Raw genomic sequence first — 18,766 nt, forward strand, 5'->3', positions numbered from 1 at the left:
ATATATATATATATATATATATATATATACCATGCTTATATGGCTGAAGTCAGAAAAGTTTCTTTTTTTTTTCCCCCTTAAGTATTTATTTATTTATACAAGCACTGGGTACAGTCAGAAGCGCGGGAGGGTGAGAGGATTCACCAGAGCCAGAGCGGGGAGCAGAGCAGGCAGAAGGACCGAAGTACACTGCTGAGGGGAGCACGGGCGGCAGGAGAGGTCTGCGCGCCATGGGGGACCCTCCTCCGGTGGCCGGGGAGCAGCCGGGGATGGAACCGGTGCTGCAGAGGCTGCAGGCAGCTTCGAAACCCAGCGCTCAACCGCTGCGCCACTGGGGAGGCCCCAGAAAAGTTTCTTGAAATCACTTATACCATCAGTTGAGTCAAGGGGTCTGTAATGAAGCTGAAGAGCCAGGTCATAGGATGTTGGTTTGTACTGGAGCACTTGATTCCTTTCAAACAATTTGCATTTTTAGAAGTTTTAAATTACCAGCCCTTTTTTTGAACTTCAAAGCTTTGCTCTGTTGCTTCATTACCTACAACCATCCTTTGTGCATATCTTCGCTGCTGCTGATGACTGCATGCAAAATTTTGTGTATTTACAAAATTTAAAGTTGTGTCTTTTTAACAACTTCCTCCCTAATTTCTCTGTCAAATATGATCATTGCTTTTTTATTTTTTTAAAGATTCATTTTATTTATGCATAGAAGAGCTGGGGTGTAGGCCAGAGGTATGGGGGAGTGAGAGGATTCATCAGAGACAGAGTGGGGAGCAGAACAGGCAGATCTACTGAAATATACTGCTGAGGGGAGCAGCGGGTAAGACAGGAGAGGTCTGCTGCACCATGTGGGTCACCTCCCTGGCTGGGGATCGAACTCGTACTGCAGTGGCTGCAGATAGCTTCATAGTGCTTAAACTAGACTCCTTGTGTCACTAGGGAGGCCCCTGCTTTTGTTTTATACCCAGATGTTCACTTACAGAAGAGCGTATCTTAACTGATCCAGGTTATCTTTATTAACATAAAAATTTTTTGAAGCAGGATGTTCATTTCAAAGATTCACTTCTGACAAAAGAATACAGTCTCCTGGATCTTTTGGCAATGGACTTGGCCAGTCTGTCAGTAGCATGTATCTATTTGTAGGAATCCATCAAAGTTGTTTGGTCCGTGCATAACTTTTTTCCCCATATGTGAGTTCCCGTGTAGGGACTTCATACATTGGGTATAAGTCACTGGGGTTATTTTGGGATGTTGGGTCCTTTGCTATCTTTATTTCAGGTACTGTCTTCCTAACAATATGGTCTGTTCATGTGGCCTTGTTCAGTCCTGTTATGTGTTGTTCTTGTTGCCACTAGACTCTTGTCTGGGAAAGTTATCATTTGAAGCAAATCACATTGGTCTTTTGTGTTTTGCATTTGCTTGTAAGACTTTAAACTGAATCTTTTTTGTTTGTTCTTATTATTTAGGTTATCACCGATACACCAATGTTCGGGAGAATACTTTAATCTCTCGGCTGCTAGTTCCAACGAAAGCATCAATAGCGAGAAGCAAAAGTGTTGCTTCATTGTCAGCTCCTGGTAAACAGGTTCCAGGTAACAGGGATAGGGTAGAAAGCCTAAAAGTATTAGTATTTGCACTCAAAAAACAGTTTGTATCACTTCATTTTTTGTGGTAAGGCCTAAAGCTAACTCAAATCAGTAGTTTCCCAGTAAGTGATTTTACCCAGCATCTTGTATTCTCTATTTGTGACTTCTAGCGTGGTAGAGTAGTTATCTGGATGATAGGTGACTTACAGAGATGAGATGACCAATTTTGTTTATTGTTAAGTGTTAAAGCTCTTTCAGTGTCACAGAAATAAATGTTAAAAGCACTGGATTTTAGAAGTACAGAAAAACTGAAGTGACATCAAAGTGTCACCTATTCCAGCCTCCTTTTCCCTTAAAAAACAGAAGTGTAGCATTGAGCTGCTCTTTACCTTTAAGAAATAGTGGTTGTTGAGATAAAACAAATCTTCAGGGTTAAATGGATTTTCTCATTTATAGGTTACAGTATTAGACATGCCTGGGGCTAGTAAGAAGTCCTCAGTATTGGAAAACTGCAATATAGGTTGTTCTTTTTTTTTTTTTTTTAAAGATTTATTTATTTATACAAGAGCTGGGGTACAGGCCAGAGGTGTGGGGGTGAGAGGATTCACCAGAGACAGAGTGGGGAACAGAACAGGCAGAATGACTGACATACACTGCTGAGGGGAGCAGCGGGCAAGACAGGAGAACCCTGCTGTGCCAGGTGGGCAGCTCCCCGGCCAGGGATTGAACCCATGCTGCAGTGGCTGACGATAGCCTCACAGGTTGCGTCCTAACCCCTTGCGCCACCAAGGAGGCCCAGGAATATAGGTTGTTAAAGCTGGAAGAGATTTGAAGATTCTGTCCATTCTGATTGTCTTATTACAGTGTTTTTTATAAAGATTTATTTATTTATGCATACAAGAACTGGGGTATAGGCCAAAGGTGCAGAGGGTGAGAGGATTCACCAGAGTGAGAGTGGGGAACGGAACAGGCAGATAGACCGAAGTACACTGCTGAGGGGAGCAGCGGGCGAGACAGGAGAGGTCTGCTGTACCATGTGGGTGGCTCCCTGGCCGGCGTGGTCATAGGATGCAGATAGCTTCATAGTGCTGTGCTTAACCCCTTGCGCCACCAGGGAGGCCCTATTACAGTGGTTTTTAGTGTTGGTGAATAAATACTACATTCTATTCTAAAATGGTAAATGGCAAGATCTCTGGCCTTGGTGATATTTAGATTGCTTTTTAAAAAAATAACAAGATTTGTTAATTTTCTATGAAAATCATTAGCTGTCATGTGATTAAATAGAAGTGAGTTACTGCAAACCTCAGGTTTGGGAGGAGTGCCTCATTACTGTGTGTAGTGGACCATTGCGTCTTGGTTGCGCTTCTGACTTTCAAGCTTTGCAAGTGCTGCTGCCCTGTGTTTGTGATCCATCTCACTCAATACTTGCGTGTTAGGTGTAGAATCCCTGTGATTTCCTAATGAACAGTCTCTCTTCCTGTTTTTATACTGTTACATGGTATATTTCTGTCTTGTCACATTTCTCACTGCACAGCACTTCACTTTGTTCTCCTTCACCTACAGGAACCCAGACAACATTAATCCAATACGTAAATGTGCCTCTACAGCGCCATAACACTGATGAACTAAAGGCTGCCATCGTGCTGCGCAAGTCAGCTGCCACTGTGCTGCCCCTCGAGAAAGTGGAAACACCCCCAGAGGTGAGCCAGGAAGTTCCCACTGAGGCAAGTGTGGAATCACCCTCCAAAGCCAGCACTGAAGCACTCCCTGGGGCAAGTGAGGGGGCACCTCTCATGGAGAGTAGCAAAACACCTCCTAGGGTAGACGTGGAAGCGCTTCCCCAGCGCTACAAGACGGTGCCCCCCAACGTGAGCTGTGGAGTGCCCTCTAAGGAAAATATGGAAGAACCCTCTACAAGCCTGGCCACGTCATCCAAGGCCAGCATGGAAGCATTCCCCTGGGGAAACATGGAAGAGCTCCCTGGGGTGAGCCTGGAAAGATTGCCCGGGAGTGAGGAAACCTCACCTGAGGTGAGTGTGGATCCATCACCGGAGGTGAGCATCGACTCCTCTCCAGAAGTGAGTGTCGACCCATCACCTGAGGTTAGCATCGACTCCTCCCCTGACGTGAGTGTAGATCCCTCTCCAGAAGTAAGCTTGGACTCCTCCCCCGATGTGAGTGTGGAAGCCTCATCTGAGGCCAGCCCGGACTCATCACCCAAGGCGAGTGCATCATCCTCTCCTAAGACAAGCGAGGAAGCTCTCCTCAGGGAGCATGTGAAGGTGTCCCCTGAAGCGAGTGTAGACATGTCCCCTGAGGTGAGCATGGCAAGATCTTCTGCAACGCAAGTGAGAGATTCTCCCTACATTGTTAATGCCTTCTGTTGACAAATTTGTTATAACAGTCTGTACATGTAGTTGCACAGGTTATATGCGAGGTTAGGTTTCACAGCATGAGGAACTTATTCATAGCAGTCTGCAATAAGCTTAATACAATAAGGATAACTGGCTTTAATAATTTGAAATTTTCTGCTATTCATTGTACCAGTTTTTGAGAAGCCGAATTAGGTTTTGTTTTTGATTTTTAGAATTAGGTTTTTGTTTTTGTTTTTGTTTTTGTTTTTTTTTTTAAGATTTATTTATTTATTTATACAAGCACTGGGTACAGTCAGAAGCACGGGAGGGTGAGAGAATTCACCAGAGCCAGAGTGGGGAACAGAACTGGCAGAATGACGAAATACACTGTTGTGGGGAGCAGCGGGCGCGGCAGGAGAGGTCTGTCGCGCCATGTGGGACCCTCACTGGTGGCCGGGGATGGAACTGGTGCTTCAGAGGCTATGGGCAGCTTTGCAGCCCAGCGCTCAACTGTCTGCGCCACCAGGGGAGGCCCTAGAATTAGGTTTTGAAGTAACATATGCCTTAAATTATTTTTCCAAACATGAGTTGTCTAGTGGAATTGTCAGGCTGGAGGAATGCCTCTGTATTTTATTCGGAATATTTTTCTCTTAGATAGCAAAATTAGCTGTAATAAGGTAAATGTTAGTCAAGTCTGTATTGGTCTATTTAGAAATCAGAGATGGACAAACCGGCCTCAACCCCTGTCATCAAAAGGCGCCCATCGTCGAGCATCATGTGTTATAAATGGGCATCTTCTCAAGTCGGGTGGCGTCCACCTTCTCCCGTCAGCCCAAAGTAAGTAGCTTATTTGCAACTGTTCCCAGTAGATTACCAGGACAAATTTTATGCGTTTCATAAATAACAAAGTATGCAGGGTAGCGTAAATATAAGGAAAAAGCCTTTGAAAATGGATATGCCTTAGTCTTTTAATAAGTGTCCAAATTTATGTCATTAATTCTTGATATGAAGACATTTGTGAAATCATGTGCTAAATGTTTTAGTTAGCACATTTATTACAAAATGTATCAGACTTTCTGATACATTGACTATTACTTTTTTCCCAACAGGCAACTTCAAAAGAATCGACCCCCTTCGCCTTCACCTTCACCCAGTGTGTCAAGAAGGTCTCCACCATCTCCCCTTTGTTGCAGAGTAACTCCAGTTCAGCACACGGTATTCACACCGAATGTCTTGGGTGCAACCAGAAAGAAAAAAGAAATTGTTTCTAAAGGCCCTAAAAGATGTGAGTCTGTGACCCTAAAGAAGATGTCCTATGAAGAAGGTAGGTCCCTTCACCGTGTGGTTTGTTTGGCAACGCGGGTAACCTTAAGGTGGTTTGGGTATTGGCCACTTCATTTCATTTCCCAAATCCGAGAACTTTCAGGAGCAAGCTGGCTTGCTTTTCAGATAAAAAGAGAAATGAACCAATCACTGGTGTACTTGCTTTCCCTTGCCAGAGTTTCTCAGCCCCACCCCCAGGTAGTTTTTGGAACCCGTTTTTGGAATTGATGTGTAAAAATACTGTTGGATGGGTGTGTTTGTCTAGGTGGTCCCTACACTCCCTTCCAGCCCTGACAGTGGAAGGTCTGTGAGTGGACCTCAGTATTTTCCATTCTTGGAGAGGGCACCTCAGGCCCTGTGGCCAGGGCAGGTTTCCACCAGGAGTTGTAGATCCGTTTCCACACATCGGCCATAATGTGTCTGTAACCTATAGTTTCCTGAAAGTACCCTGATGGTGTTTTGCCTGTCACTTGAGGCATTACTTAATTTTATTTTTCATTTATGTATTTATGTATTTATTTTTTAAAGATTTAGTTTATGCATACAAGACCTGGGGTAAGGCCAGAGGTGAGGGAGAGGGGGCAGTGAGAGGATTCACCAGAGACAGAGCTGGGAACAATAGGCAGCCTGACTGAAATACACTGCTGAGGGGAGCAGCGGGTGAGCCAGGAGAGGTCTGCGCCATGTGGGTTTCTCCCCGGCCGGGGATCAAACTCGTGTTTGCAGTGGCTGCGGTTAGTTAGCCTCATAGGTTGCATCCCAGCCCTTTGCGCCACCAGGGAGGCCCACGTTACTTAATTTTATTTTATATTTTTTATTTTTTTAAAGATTTATTTATTTATACAAGAACCGGGGTACAGGCCAGATGCACGGGAGGGTGAGAAGATTCACCAGAGACAGTGGGGAACAGAACAGGCAGACTGACGAAATACACTGCTGAGGGGAGCAGCGGGCGCGACAGGAGAGGTCTGCCGCGCCATGTGGGACCCTCGCCGACCGGCCGGGATCAAACTGACACTGCAGAGAGTGCGGACAGCTTCACAGCACGGCGCTCAACTGTCTGCGCCACCAGGGGAGGCCCCACATTACTTAATTTTAAATAAGCTAGAGAATTTTGCTTTTTGAATAATTCCACAATGAATGCTTTGTAACAGAAACTACCTTTTTATTACAAATTATTCACTCCCAGTGTCTTAAAAGCCTCCTTTTCATATATGGTCTGTTTCAAATAAAGAGAATGCCTTGGTCAGGATAGTCTGGCGTTCTTGGTTCTCTCTCGTTAGCCACTTTATAGTGAATACTGTTACCATCCTTTAGCTGACAGTAATTGGTCAAAATGATGCATGCATTTCAAAATATATGCTGGATGGGTTTTTATTTAGTCAAGTATATGAGATTTGCATGCCTCATTTGGACTGAGCATAAGCTTGTATTCCTTTACTTTCAGTTGTCTTTATCTCTTTTTCCACAGGGTCAGTTTATTCAGGTATGTCAAACAGCTTAACCAAAGTGGAAGTGATTGTCAAAAATAACATTTCATTTGGAAGTGGTTTTCTTTTTCTTTAAGATTTATTTATTTATGCATATAAGAACGGGGGTACAGGCCAGAGGTGTTGGGGGGTGAGAGGATTCAGCAGAGACAGAGTGGGGAACAGAACAGACAGACTGACTGAAATACACTGCTGAGGGGAGCAACAGGCGAGACAGGAGAGGTCTGCTGCGCCATGTGGGTAGCTCCCTGGCTGGGGATTGAACTCGTGCTGCAGAGGCTGCGGACAGCTTCACAGTGCTGTGCTATAACATACCCTTGTGCCTCCAAAGAGGCCCTGGAAATGGTTTTCAAGAAAAAAAGCTAAAGCAGAAGGTTTTTATGTTGTCAGAGGTTGTTGGGGTTTTGAACAAATCTGTTATAATCCCTCATAAATTGCGTGCTATTGATACAGCGTAGATTATATACATACTATTTGTGGTTTTAATATTGTCAGTCATTAAGACCTCTTTGTTAGACTAAGAGAGTCTGTTCCCTAAACTTATCATTCATTTTGCTTGTTAATTTAAACTAGAGTCTTGTAATAAAAGCTCACCAGGAACTTTGAATGCTGAGGAGGCAACGAAAATTTTGGCAGAAAAACGACGCCTTGCTCGTGAACAGAGAGAGAAAGAAGGAGAATTCCAAGAGGCAGATGCAAGGTTAGCACAAAATCATCCTCTCTGTCCTGTAACTCTTGTATTATAAATTCTCAAAGGGTAGTTGACATTCCTTCAATTTGAAGCAGAGGGGACACTGGTGGCGGGCTCTGTACCTCAGACACAGGAGGCCTGCTGTCAAATGGAGGCAGCAGCCTCACCAGAGCATTGTGTGCGCCTTCACTGGTGTCAGCCCCAGTTGATGTTGCAGAAGTTTTCTGTAACTTCAGAATTGGCAAAGCTGGGAAATACACTTCCTTGTGTTTTACTAGGGGCCTTGGTGGCAGACACCTGCACCTCAGCGGTCACCACTGGAAGGCTGTCTGTGAGCACCAACACAGTTGTGTGTATTCTCACTCCCTCTAAAGCTTTCCTGACCCTCTCTCTTGTGGCCCCTTGGACTTGACGACCCTGTAATAGAAACTTGTGTCCACTGCTGGCAAGGAAGGGCCATCGTCAGACTTTGTGTCTAAGTGTTAAGTGTTTTTTGTTCCAATCACATGTTTTCCATATACTTGATAGGGTTTAGGAGAGAGGACAAGGAGAGATTACCCTTTAGGTAGCTCTTAACTAGGAGGATATTGGTCATTGCTTCATGGACACAGTGCTAACTTAGCATTTTTAAAAAAAAAATTTTTTTTTGTTTTGTTTGTTTTTGTTTATACATGCACTGGGTACAGTCAGAAGCGCGGGAGGGTGAGAGAATTCACCAGAGCCAGAGCGGGGAGCAGAGCAGGCAGAAGGACCGAAGTACACTGCTGAGGGGAGCAGCGGGCGGCAGGAGAGGTCTGCGCGCCATGTGGGACCCTCCTCCGGCGGCCGGCGAGCAGCCGGGGATCAAACCGGCACCACAGAGGCTGCGTGCAGCTTCCCAACCCAGCGCTCACCCGCTGTGCCACCAGGGAGGCCCTAAAAAAAAAAATTTATTTATGCATACAAGAACTGGGGTACAGGCCAAAGGTGTGGGGGGGGCAGTGAGAGGATTCACCAGAGACAGAGTGAGGAACGGAACAGGAGGATCGACTGAAATACACTGCTGAGGGGAGCAGAGGGTGAGTTACGAGAGGTTTTCTGTGCCATGTGGGTAGCTGCCAGGCTGGGGATCGAACTCGTGCTACAGTGGCTGCGGATAGCTTCATAAGTTGCATTTTAACCCCTTGTGCCACCAGGGAGGCCTTAACTTAGCATTTTCTAGGCTCTGATTTGTGAACTGGGCTTCCTACCTTCTGGCACCACCAGATCCTTCTCTGAAGAGTATCCCTATTATGCCCCCACGTGAGGTTGGGTGTAGGCATGTGGTGGGTGCGGCCTTTTGCATAGATCCCCTGTGTAAAATAGTTAAGGGGTGCTGACATTGTTCCATTTAAGATGCGAAGATGCCCATTACATGATAGAAATCTTTTTTCCACTCCCAAGGGCTCCCAAGGGAAACCCTTCTCCATTTAAAAGGGGTGAACTCTTACAAATGCTCTGTAGTCAGTGTGGCATCCATAGCAATTATATCATATACTATCTACAGGCAATTTAACTATAAAAATGCCCGTACTACTGCCAGCTGTAGATGTAGTAGAGACTAAGGTGAATACTGAGTTACTTAAATACTCTGTCCTTAGGCAAGAGAAGCATGTGACAGAACCAGCAGGTGAAGACCAAGAAGCCTCAGAATTTGACGGAGGGCAACAGCCAAAAGAGACAAAGACAAGTGGCCACAATCAAGATGAGCAGAGAGGGCAACATCAGGTGTGCCGGCTCTCCATTTGATCTGGGATAAGAACCAGATTATAAAATTCAGTTGAAAATCAAACTGAATTTGGTTTTTTTTCTGGCTTCCGCAAAATCAGACGAGCAAATGCTGCATTGTCAGGTTGCCGTTTTGACATTACAGTCTAGCTTGTTACCCTGTGCTGCTGCAGGTCCTCGCATCCATGCTTGGCAAAATCCTGGAAGGTTTTCCAAGCAGCAAGTATCTAGGTCTAGATTAGCAGCCCTTTTAGCGTACTTACATAAACAGTACCACAGCTTACTTTCAGGAAATCCAAATGCTCATGCCATCCTGTGAGTGATCTCCAACCCTGGATCTTGAAGTGACGCTGCCCCCCCCACCCCCCCACACCCAGATAGATAAATATTACAAATAGCTCTGAAAGTTTAAAGTCAATAAATCTCCCAATAGGAATGTGTCATCCACATGCATTCAGATCACCAGGTAAATCCCAAATGAAGCTCAGGCTACTCAGTTTGAATAATTTACATTGCCCAATTTATATTCCAGTTTGAGTATCATTGATCACAACCGGTCCCGTGTTACATAAATGATTTTAGCTCGGGAAAGCACTTTTCAGAATCTTCTCGGTGCTTTTGAGAAGCGTAACACTTTTGCCTGCTGTAGCTACACTATCATATCTGGTCAAGCCGGTGCTCTGATAAGCACTGCCGCGAGAACCCTGAGGTGCTGCAGGGGGCAGACATGCCTTCTAAATCCTCATGATGGTCAGCCTGGTTTTGCACTTTCAAGTTCATGCTTTGAAAACAGATCGTCTACACACGTTGTGCATGTAGGCACTCAAGAGGCTAATGTTCTTTTCCGCTGGGTCACATTTGCCTGTTTGACTTTTTAAACTGGTGTTCTCTAATGTCCTTCAGACATAATGAAATTAAATGACATCTTTATACAAATTTCCTAGAAAGGGGACACCAAAATAAGAGCTCAGGAGGAGGCCGACAAACGCAAGAAGGAGCACGAGAAAATTATGTTACAGAATTTGAAGGAAAGATTAGAAAGAAAGAAGGTACTCTCTCTCTCTCTCTCTCTCTCTCTCTCTCTCTCTCTCTCTCTCTCTCTCTTCCTCTCTCTCTCTGTTTTAGGGGATCTGATTCTTTGTTGAAAGCAGTGTTGGGCATGTGACATCCAAACACATTTTTGAATATCAGAAATCAGTGATCTGCTAGTTGGTGGTGGATGTTCCCACTTACCCTCTTCACACCTGCCCCCTTTTATCTAGAAGTGTCTCTCTTATCCACCATACTCTCCCTCCTCATGTCCCATTGGTGGCCATTACAGTGATGCTTCTTAACAAGGCCAAAGTGCAGGCTGTTCATAAGGCAGGATGACCTCACTTTGTGCAGCTCCTCTGCCTCATCCACAGCAAGGAGAAGGTCCCGTCCAGGCTGAAGGTTAGGGTTAGTTGCTGAGGTCCTGCAAGGCCTCGCCAGAGGTTAGCAACCCTCTGGAGCAGCAGCTCTCCTCACCTTCAGGGAAAGCAGCAAATGCTGGGGAGAGAATGTTTATCCTCCTCTTGCTCTTTCTAGCAGCAAAACCTCTGATGGTGTCACATCATGGCTGGGCGGGGTCGTGGGGGGGCGGCATTCTTTTTATTAACATCAACTTTCAGTCACAATCTCCTCAGACTGAAATTAAGTCAAAAGCTCTAATTGATAAGTGAAGTAATGATTTTCTGAGTCTGTAAATTTAGGATTGAGAAATTATTTGGATCTCCGTGTTAATGATAACTCAAGGCATTTTCCAGATGACTGAAACCAGGATTGGAAGAAGTCGTGTGTTGGGTAGGTCAGTGGCTTCGAAGCAGTCACTGATGCTGTCTGCTTCTGCAAGATGGGAGTAATCAGCTTCTCCAGGACCACAGTCATTGTTTTTAATCTGTTTTATGTTTGAATTTTCTTTCAAATAGAGAATTGAGGAAATCATGAAGCGGACAAGAAAGACAGATTGGAATGCCTCCAAGGTAGTCTCCGTGCCCCTACCAGCAGTGTGTATAAGGCTTCCCGTTGCTTCCCATTCTACTGGACTTTAATTTTTGCTGATCTGGTGGTGGTGAAACAATGTATCACATTTGCATTTCCTTGATGATTAAAAAGTCAAGCATGTTTTCATGTCTTTATCAGCTTTCATGTTTTACCTTGTGTGAGATGCTTGTTTAGTTTTTCATCTAAACTCTGGGCAGATGTGTCTTCCTACTTGTGGTTCTATAAATGTTCTAAATTTTACTTCTTTCTTGGTTTATGTGTTGCAGATAGCTTCTCCTGGTTTTGGCTTCCTTTTTCTTAAAGTGTCTCCTGCTGAATAGAAATTCTTAATTTCCATGTCATTGAATTTATCAGCTTAACGGAGTCAGGCGTGTTTTGAACTGGCTATTTGGAGATCACTTCTGCAAAGTGCCTTTTCAAATCCTTTGCCCATTTTTCTCTTTCATCACCTGCCTTTTTCTTGCTGATCTGCAGGAGTTGCCATCTTCTCTGGTCAACCTTGGAGGGACTGTCTCCCACCCAGGCTTTAGTTTGCCTCACTCTCCCATCATGTCTTGATAAATAGAAGTTCACTTTTGACAAACTCAAATTTTTTTTTTCCCCTTTATGGTTAGTGCTTTTTTGGATCTTGCCCCCAATGTGTCCCATCTTCGGGTAGGTCCCCTGCTTCCATGGCCATTTTTTGGCCCAGACTGTAGCTCTTCACCTGCTGCTACTATTGCCCAACTGTGGCCAGCCATATCATGGATGAGAATTTCAAATAGAAACACGTTTCTGAAAAGTGCTTGGGATCACCGTGACGAAGATCATTCAGCCCAGGGCCTGAGAAATTCAACATCCAGCACGAGTCCCACTGCTCACCCAGTGGCCCGCATTGGCCCAGGGCTTTGAGTGGGCCAACTCTAAGCTCTTCTCCTGCAGTTCCCTTTCCCATTTGGGAAATCTGTGGTCCTCAAGTGTCTCTGCCTAGTGCGCTATTGGATTTTTTTTCTTTTTTTTTTTTTTTAAGATTTATTTATTTATACAAGAACTAGGGTATAAGCCAGAGGCGCAGGAGGGTGAGAGGATTCACCAGAGACAGAGCAGGGAGTAGAACAGGCAGGCGGACCAAAGTACACTGCTAAGGGGAGCAGTGGGCGAGACAGGAGAGGTCTGCTGCGCCATGTGGGTAGCTCCCTGGCCGGCCGGGAATCGAACCTGCACTGCGGAGGCTGAAGATAGCTTTACAGCGCCACGCTCAACCCACTGCACCACCAGGGAGGCCCTGTGCTATCGGTTTTTGAGGCCAAAGAAATTAGATTTTTTTAAATCTTTTAATTAATTGAAAGGACAAAAATGAAGCGTGCATCCAGCTTGAAAGGACAGCTTTGAGATCTGTCCTCTTTGAAATAACTGGGACAGTTGATTAGTAGCCGTCGTTATGGTCGTCTTTCTCCATCGCAGGGTGTGGAAACATCCAGCAAGAGCACATATAAGCTGGACAAGGCAGATGAGGAGGACGAGGCGGATGATGAGGATGAGTCGGAGAGTGAGGGCTCTTCCAGTGACTTGCAGTCATCAGGTGCGCTTGCCTTTGCATTCTCTTGGGCTTTGCTTCACAGCTGCACTGCCTGGATTCACATCCGGGGCCTGCTCTGGAGCTGTGTGGCTTTGGGCATGTTACTTCACCTCGCAGTGCTCACTTTTCCTGTCTGAAAAAGGAAGAAGATAATGTTCTTGTCCTGGTGTGGGGATGAGAGTTCAGTGTGATGCTGAGAATAGTGCTTGGCACATTGTGACTGGTGGTGCTGCTGCTGCGGCAGCGGCGGCCGTTAGGTCACAGTTTGTGCCAATATGCTGTGGATGGTAGCCCTTAGCTGAGTGAGCGGCTCACTGGCATTTCATCACTTGGGCCATGTGTAGCATCCACAGTTGACCACGGGTGGACTTCCACTTTCCAGCTCATAGCGAAAAATGAAGATCAGATCATTCGAGTCCCCTCTAGAATGTGTTGTTGAGTCCTTGATGTGTAGGAACCACTTTCTGGCAGCAGTGATTGTCACTGGAGAAAATACTGTCCATGCTTTATTCCCGCAAGTAGATTTTGAACGTGCAGATCGGGTGCTCTGCTAGGTGCTGGGGACACAGAGATGAAGAGGCACAGTCCCAGGCTCGAGGCACCATGGCCTTCCAGACACAGACCTATGAGCAGTGATGTGGCCACAAACTGGGGGCGATAAAATGCATGGAAAGGTTGCATGAGGAGCCCCTGGGTCTGCCATAGCACCTGGGGGAAAGGTTGGGGTGAGGGGTAACATTGGAGGTGACTTGGCTAGGTTGTAACTGGGAGGAGGAATGGGAAGTGGGGTACACTCCTGCCTTTGCACTATCATCCTTTCCTAGCAGGGGAAGGCCCTTAAAGGTGATCCCTGTGGGCTTTGAGGGCGGGGCCATGTGTGTGCTCGGCCAGGACTCCAAAAAATGGAAGGTGAAACTGCTGAAGCCTGGGCTACTGGAGTGGGGGCTGCCGGGTCTGGCTTCCAGGATGCTGGGGATGGGGTGCTGCCAGTGGGAGTGCTGCTGGGTTCTTCCTACTAGCAGACAGACACCCCTCTCCCAGCTCAGCAGGATCCTAGCCTTCAATTTTTTTTGTCGTTTTATTTACTCTTGTTCCTCTTTTTGCTTCTAGCCTTTGTAAATAGCATGCATTTACCCACAAAGCCCAAAGTACATTTTAAAAATGCAAGGAAGAAGGCACCCAAACTTGTGTTTTTAGATGCCACTTCTAGCCACATCAATAAAGAGACAGAAGCATTTTTAAATGGTGACGTGAAAACCTTCAGACAACAAAGTGAGAAAGACCCTTTGGCTCAAGCGAAGGGCAGCAGGTGAGCCACTCGGGGAGTTTGGCAGCATCGACTGGATGGGGAGGCAGTTGGCTTCAAGATAGCACCGCGGGATTTGTGACAGAACTCTTAGGATACACTGTATCAGGCCCTGGACTTACAGGAACAAACCACTCCCCAGGAAAGCCTTGCTGGGCAGGGATCAGCATTCCCATTGTTACAGACAGGGAAGCTGAGGGCCAGAGAGGTCACTGGCCTGATTTCCTCACAATCCCACTGTTAAAGGGCAGCCCCCATTCAAATCCAGGTCCTTCAGACTCAAGCACTTTTGTACATAGTTAATGTTGTCTCATGAATCAGGGAAGAGACATTGGTTGAGTGACTGCTGTATGCCAGGCATTTTACACCCCCTATTTTAATTCTCATTGCAACTCTTGAGCTCCATATTTATGTTCTCAGTTAACAAATGGAGAAACTGAGGACCAGAGGTTAGGTCAGAAGTACAGAACAGATAAGCTTGGAAAGGAAGATTCCTAGCCTATGGGGCTAGAGGGCTCACAGGGCAGAGGCTGTGGGAAGAAGGATCTGCCAAGAAGAGGTGCAGTGATGGTGAGGGAAGGTCACCAGAGCTATAGGCCCCACTTTGGTCCCTACCTCTCAGACTCTAGCCCCAGGCCTTTCCGTGGAAGCCCAGGGCTTAATAGCACGCCATCAGGAAGCCACTGTTCTCCATCTCCAAGGGCCTTCCATTCTGTGATTCTGAAAGAAGTTACCAGATGAAGCAACTTATAGGACAGTGTCTTGGTTTGGGGAAAGTCAGCATTCTAACCAAAACATCTCTTGCCAGACCATCCACCAAAAGAATGACCAACCGAACAGCAAAATCCAGAAAGGCAAACAAAACTACTAAGACCTTGGGACCTTCCAAGAGTTCCCATTCACAGGCACAGGATTGGGTATCTGATAAGACTGTTGACATCGTAAGCGAAACAGAACCATGTGTGTCCAGTATCCCTCCTTATAGCCAAAAGCACAACCTGGAAGTTTCCACACTATCTCACCAAAGGGAGGTGTCTTTAGATGTCAAGAAAAACAAATCCGTCTCTGCTCAACCTGGTAAGTCCTCATCCATTTCCACTTTGCTGGAAAGGCAATTGTTCTTGACAGTCTGCTTGACAGTCCCAGGACTCTCTGGGCACCTTGTAACTTTGGAGACAGAGCAAACAGTGGTGGGTTAAAAGGCTGATGTTAAAGAGCCATCCATTAAGTTAGTTTGAGAGAGCAGATAACTTGATTCTAACTTGTGTCACCGACATTTCCTGTCCCATTGACAAAGATTCATTTCAAACCCCACATCCCTCAGATTCCACTTGACAGCACACAGGTTATCATTTGGGCCAGAGGGTTAGTGAGGGCTTTGGAATTGGTCCCTCAACCTGTTTCCAAAACCTAAAGACCTTTGCTTTTCTTTCCTTGAGAAGCCCTCTTTGAAATAAATAGCAAAGCAATTTGGACCTTTTGGGGTCTAGGGAACATTTATACAAGTATCAGCATAGCAGCAGTTAAGGGGGTAGGAAGGGGGCGGGCCAGGGCCAAGTGGCAGTGAGACCAGCATCTCCTCTACTCATCTTTTTCTTTTCTCTCTGTCAGATATATAACTCAACCCCGTGCACCCTGGAAGAGGATTCACACTCCTACTCTGGATTTCGGCTTCCAGGCCCACCACCCAAACTTACTGTACCTCTGACTCAAACATGGCAGAGACTGACCATCACAGTAAAAAGGAAACAAGAAGTGACCCTAACCTCTCTCAGAATATGCTCGTGCCATCTTGTCTCCGACCCACCAGGGTTCTGAGTAAAGGTGCTGCTTTTTTCCTGTAAAAATCTCCTGGTCTCTCATTCTTGGGTTTTCCAGCCAGGGTGTGAGTGTGCATCAGGGTGTCCCTATAAAATGTTAACTCTTAAGTTTCTGAAAAAATCTGTACCAAAGGAATGCTTTTATGTCCATTTATGTTTGAAATCTCAAGATATTTATTCTGTGTCACAGTTCAATTAGCCATTGAAAACCACATCCCAATCTTGTGGCAGCGCTAACATGCGTAGACGCTTACAGGGACTTTGGTGGATTGCTTCCCATGTACTGACACCGAAGGTTGCAAAATGGAGGAGATCACACGGTACCTTGTGACTGACTCGGAATTGTGTTTCTAACTAACGTTTTAAACTCTGCCGTAGTCTGCCAGCTGGGGTTGCCCTCAGACCTCCAAATGCCGGGAGCCTGAGAAGCATGACCCAGGAATGGTTCGCACCTTCAAAGTGCATGTTGGTGAACTTGAAGCCTGTTCAACTGTTGTTTGGTGTGTTTAATTCCACTAAAGGTGAACTCTGTCTCTGTGCTTGTGCTCTGCTGCGCTGGGAAGCGGACCCCAAAGGTGCTTGATTTCAGTAGCCTCTGGCTGCAAGTTGGGTGCCGGAGCAGCAACCTTATTCTGTCCTGGTGATGGGTAGGGACGCATGTGGTGTGTGTCCTGAAATCACTGTGACTCCTGCTTAAACTTTAACATTGACCAAAATGTATTGTCCTAATGCTAATGAATGTTCGGGGACTCACAAGTGTCTTGCATCCTTTTCTAGCCCCAGAGCTGCATTAGGACAAGGAAGTCATTCTTCATGACTCCCCAGTTCTTTGCTATTCAAAGGACTGCACATTTGTTAGAGATTATAGCTTGGTGCCTTGGATTTAAAGACTAATTTTCTATGCTAGCTTTTATATAGAAGGCAGAGATTCCTCACAAATGAGTTCCTGCTCTTTTTCTGCACAAATGTCATGTGTTGAAACACTGTTAAAGCTCCAGGTAAATGTGTGCTCTTTGAAATAAACTTTGCAGCTACAACAAGCTGTCTCTTCATTATAGTAAAATAACGGGTATTGGTGGTGGAATAAAGGAGACACCAACCATTCACCAAAATGAATGCAAGCGGCCTGCCTGGTCTGGAAGTAGTAACCACAGCTTCTGGTGCCCCTTTTCAGCTAGTTGGTGACTTGGCAGACTCCAATTGTGTGACATGACGACATGGATGTTCCAAATGGTCTTCCTGTGTCCAGTTCATAGCCTCCGACTCTTCTCTGAGATGCCTCGAGGTCCTTGAGGCCAGTGATGGAAGTATCTTTTTACTGGGATAAAATTCACATGTCACCACTGGGTGGCATTCTCCGAGGCAGGCAGCCATCACCACTAACTAGTTCTGGAATGTTTTCATCACGTTATAATGAAACCCTGTATCTTTTAAGCAGTCCTGTCCCCACCCCCTGGCCCCTCGAAACCTCACCATCAGCGCTGACCTGGGAGGAGGCATGCACCCCTATTTTTTACAGGCTAGTTGCACTGTTACATATACTTTTTTTTTTAAAGATTTTATTTTTAATTTTTTTTTAAAGATTTATTTGTTTATTTATTTATGCAAGCACTGGGTACAGTCAGAAGCATGGGAAGGCGAGAGAATTCACCAGAGCCAGAGCGGGGAGCAGAGCAGGCAGAAGGACCGAAGTACACTGCTGAGGGGAGCAGCGGGCGGCAGGAGAGGTCTGCGCGCCATGTGGGACCCTCCTCCGGCGGCCGGGGAGCATCCGGGGATCGAACCAGCACTGCAGAGGCTTTGGGCAGCTTCACAACCCAGCACTCAACCGCTGCGCCACCAGGGAGGCCCTAAAGTTTGATTTATGCACACAAGAGCTGGGGTGTAGGCCAGAGGTCTGGGTGTGGTGGTGGTGAGAGGATTCACCAGAGACAGTGGGAGTGGAACAGGCAGATCTACTGAAATACACTGCTGAGGGGAGCAGTGGGCGAGACAGGAGAGGTCTGCTGTGCCATGTGGGTCACCTCCCTCCCCGGGGATTGAACTTGTGCTGCAGCAGCTGCGAATAGCTTCATAGTTCTGAGACTTAACCCCTTGCGCCACCAGGGAGGCCCGACGACATACACATTATTAATGACATCACTGTTGTGTGGCAAGACTGACATTCTGATCTGCCTATAAATGCTTAGTTTCCAATCTTGAAAAGCAGCTTTACTCCACCAGGTTTCGTTTTGAATAAGCCAAGATCCTTGTTTATCTTTGGTCTTTGGGCTTTGGGGACCTGGTGGTAGCTATTCCCCACTTAGCACAAGCTAGATACACCCATGTCTCTGTAAGGCACCACCTTCACGTTTGGCATCTGAGCCAGAACCTTCCCAACTAGGTATGGTCGGTCACAGAGCTGTCGGCTGGAACTGTTGGGCCAGGCTATTCCCTGGCACGTGCACATCCTGTTCACAGTTCCAGGTAATGGATACTGACCTAGTCTCACCCTAGACCAATAGCCTGGAGCCTGGCAGGGGTCCCATGGGTTACCATATGGGTACCCTGTCCCCCGAGGAGCAGCTCCCTGGCCTCTGTAGCAAGCATATTACTCCTGTGTGGGTTGGCACAACTTGGGATGGCAGCCACAGAAACAGTCCAGACTCCTGAGACGTGTACTGCAGGCTGTGTGTAGACCGAATCCTAGCACAGCTGACTGTACACACAGCCCTCCGAGTGCTTGTTGGGCAAGTTCAAAGGCTGCACCCTAATCTTGGGGTCCTTTCCATTTTGAGGAATCACTACTCACTGTGGCAAGAACCCAGAAGCTGGGTTCACACTTTTCCAGGGGTCAATTGCCTATGTATCCCATCCCACTCTGGGGCCCC

At 46.3% G+C, this 18,766-nt stretch overlaps 1 protein-coding gene across 5 annotated transcripts in view; it reads left to right on the plus strand.

Annotated features, from left to right (window-relative positions):
- MAP7D3 (MAP7 domain containing 3) overlaps nt 1-16,950 on the plus strand; it is a 60,756-nt gene extending 43,806 nt beyond the window's left edge. For 2 of the 5 annotated variants that reach the window (XM_037511877.2, XM_037511876.2), the window contains 12 exons: nt 1,464-1,589; nt 3,147-3,901; nt 4,650-4,774; nt 5,047-5,261; nt 7,324-7,450; nt 9,061-9,187; nt 10,132-10,236; nt 11,137-11,190; nt 12,656-12,773; nt 13,881-14,079; nt 14,885-15,153; nt 15,688-16,950. In XM_037511877.2, coding sequence (XP_037367774.1) covers nt 1,464-1,589; nt 3,147-3,901; nt 4,650-4,774; nt 5,047-5,261; nt 7,324-7,450; nt 9,061-9,187; nt 10,132-10,236; nt 11,137-11,190; nt 12,656-12,773; nt 13,881-14,079; nt 14,885-15,153; nt 15,688-15,695 — 2,228 coding nt within the window. In that variant the 3' untranslated portion in view covers nt 15,696-16,950. The remainder of the gene's footprint in view (nt 1-1,463; nt 1,590-3,146; nt 3,902-4,649; nt 4,775-5,046; nt 5,262-7,323; nt 7,451-9,060; nt 9,188-10,131; nt 10,237-11,136; nt 11,191-12,655; nt 12,774-13,880; nt 14,080-14,884; nt 15,154-15,687) is intronic. The other 3 variants (XM_037511878.2, XM_037511879.2, XM_037511880.2) reach the window with 3 other exon arrangements.
- Nucleotides 16,951-18,766: the final 1,816 nt, after the last annotated feature.

Source organism: Talpa occidentalis, unplaced genomic scaffold (assembly GCF_014898055.3).
Source record: "Talpa occidentalis isolate TD23 unplaced genomic scaffold, MPIMG_talOcc4v2.1 talOcc4.15, whole genome shotgun sequence".
NCBI classification, from domain to species: domain Eukaryota; kingdom Metazoa; phylum Chordata; class Mammalia; order Eulipotyphla; family Talpidae; genus Talpa; species Talpa occidentalis.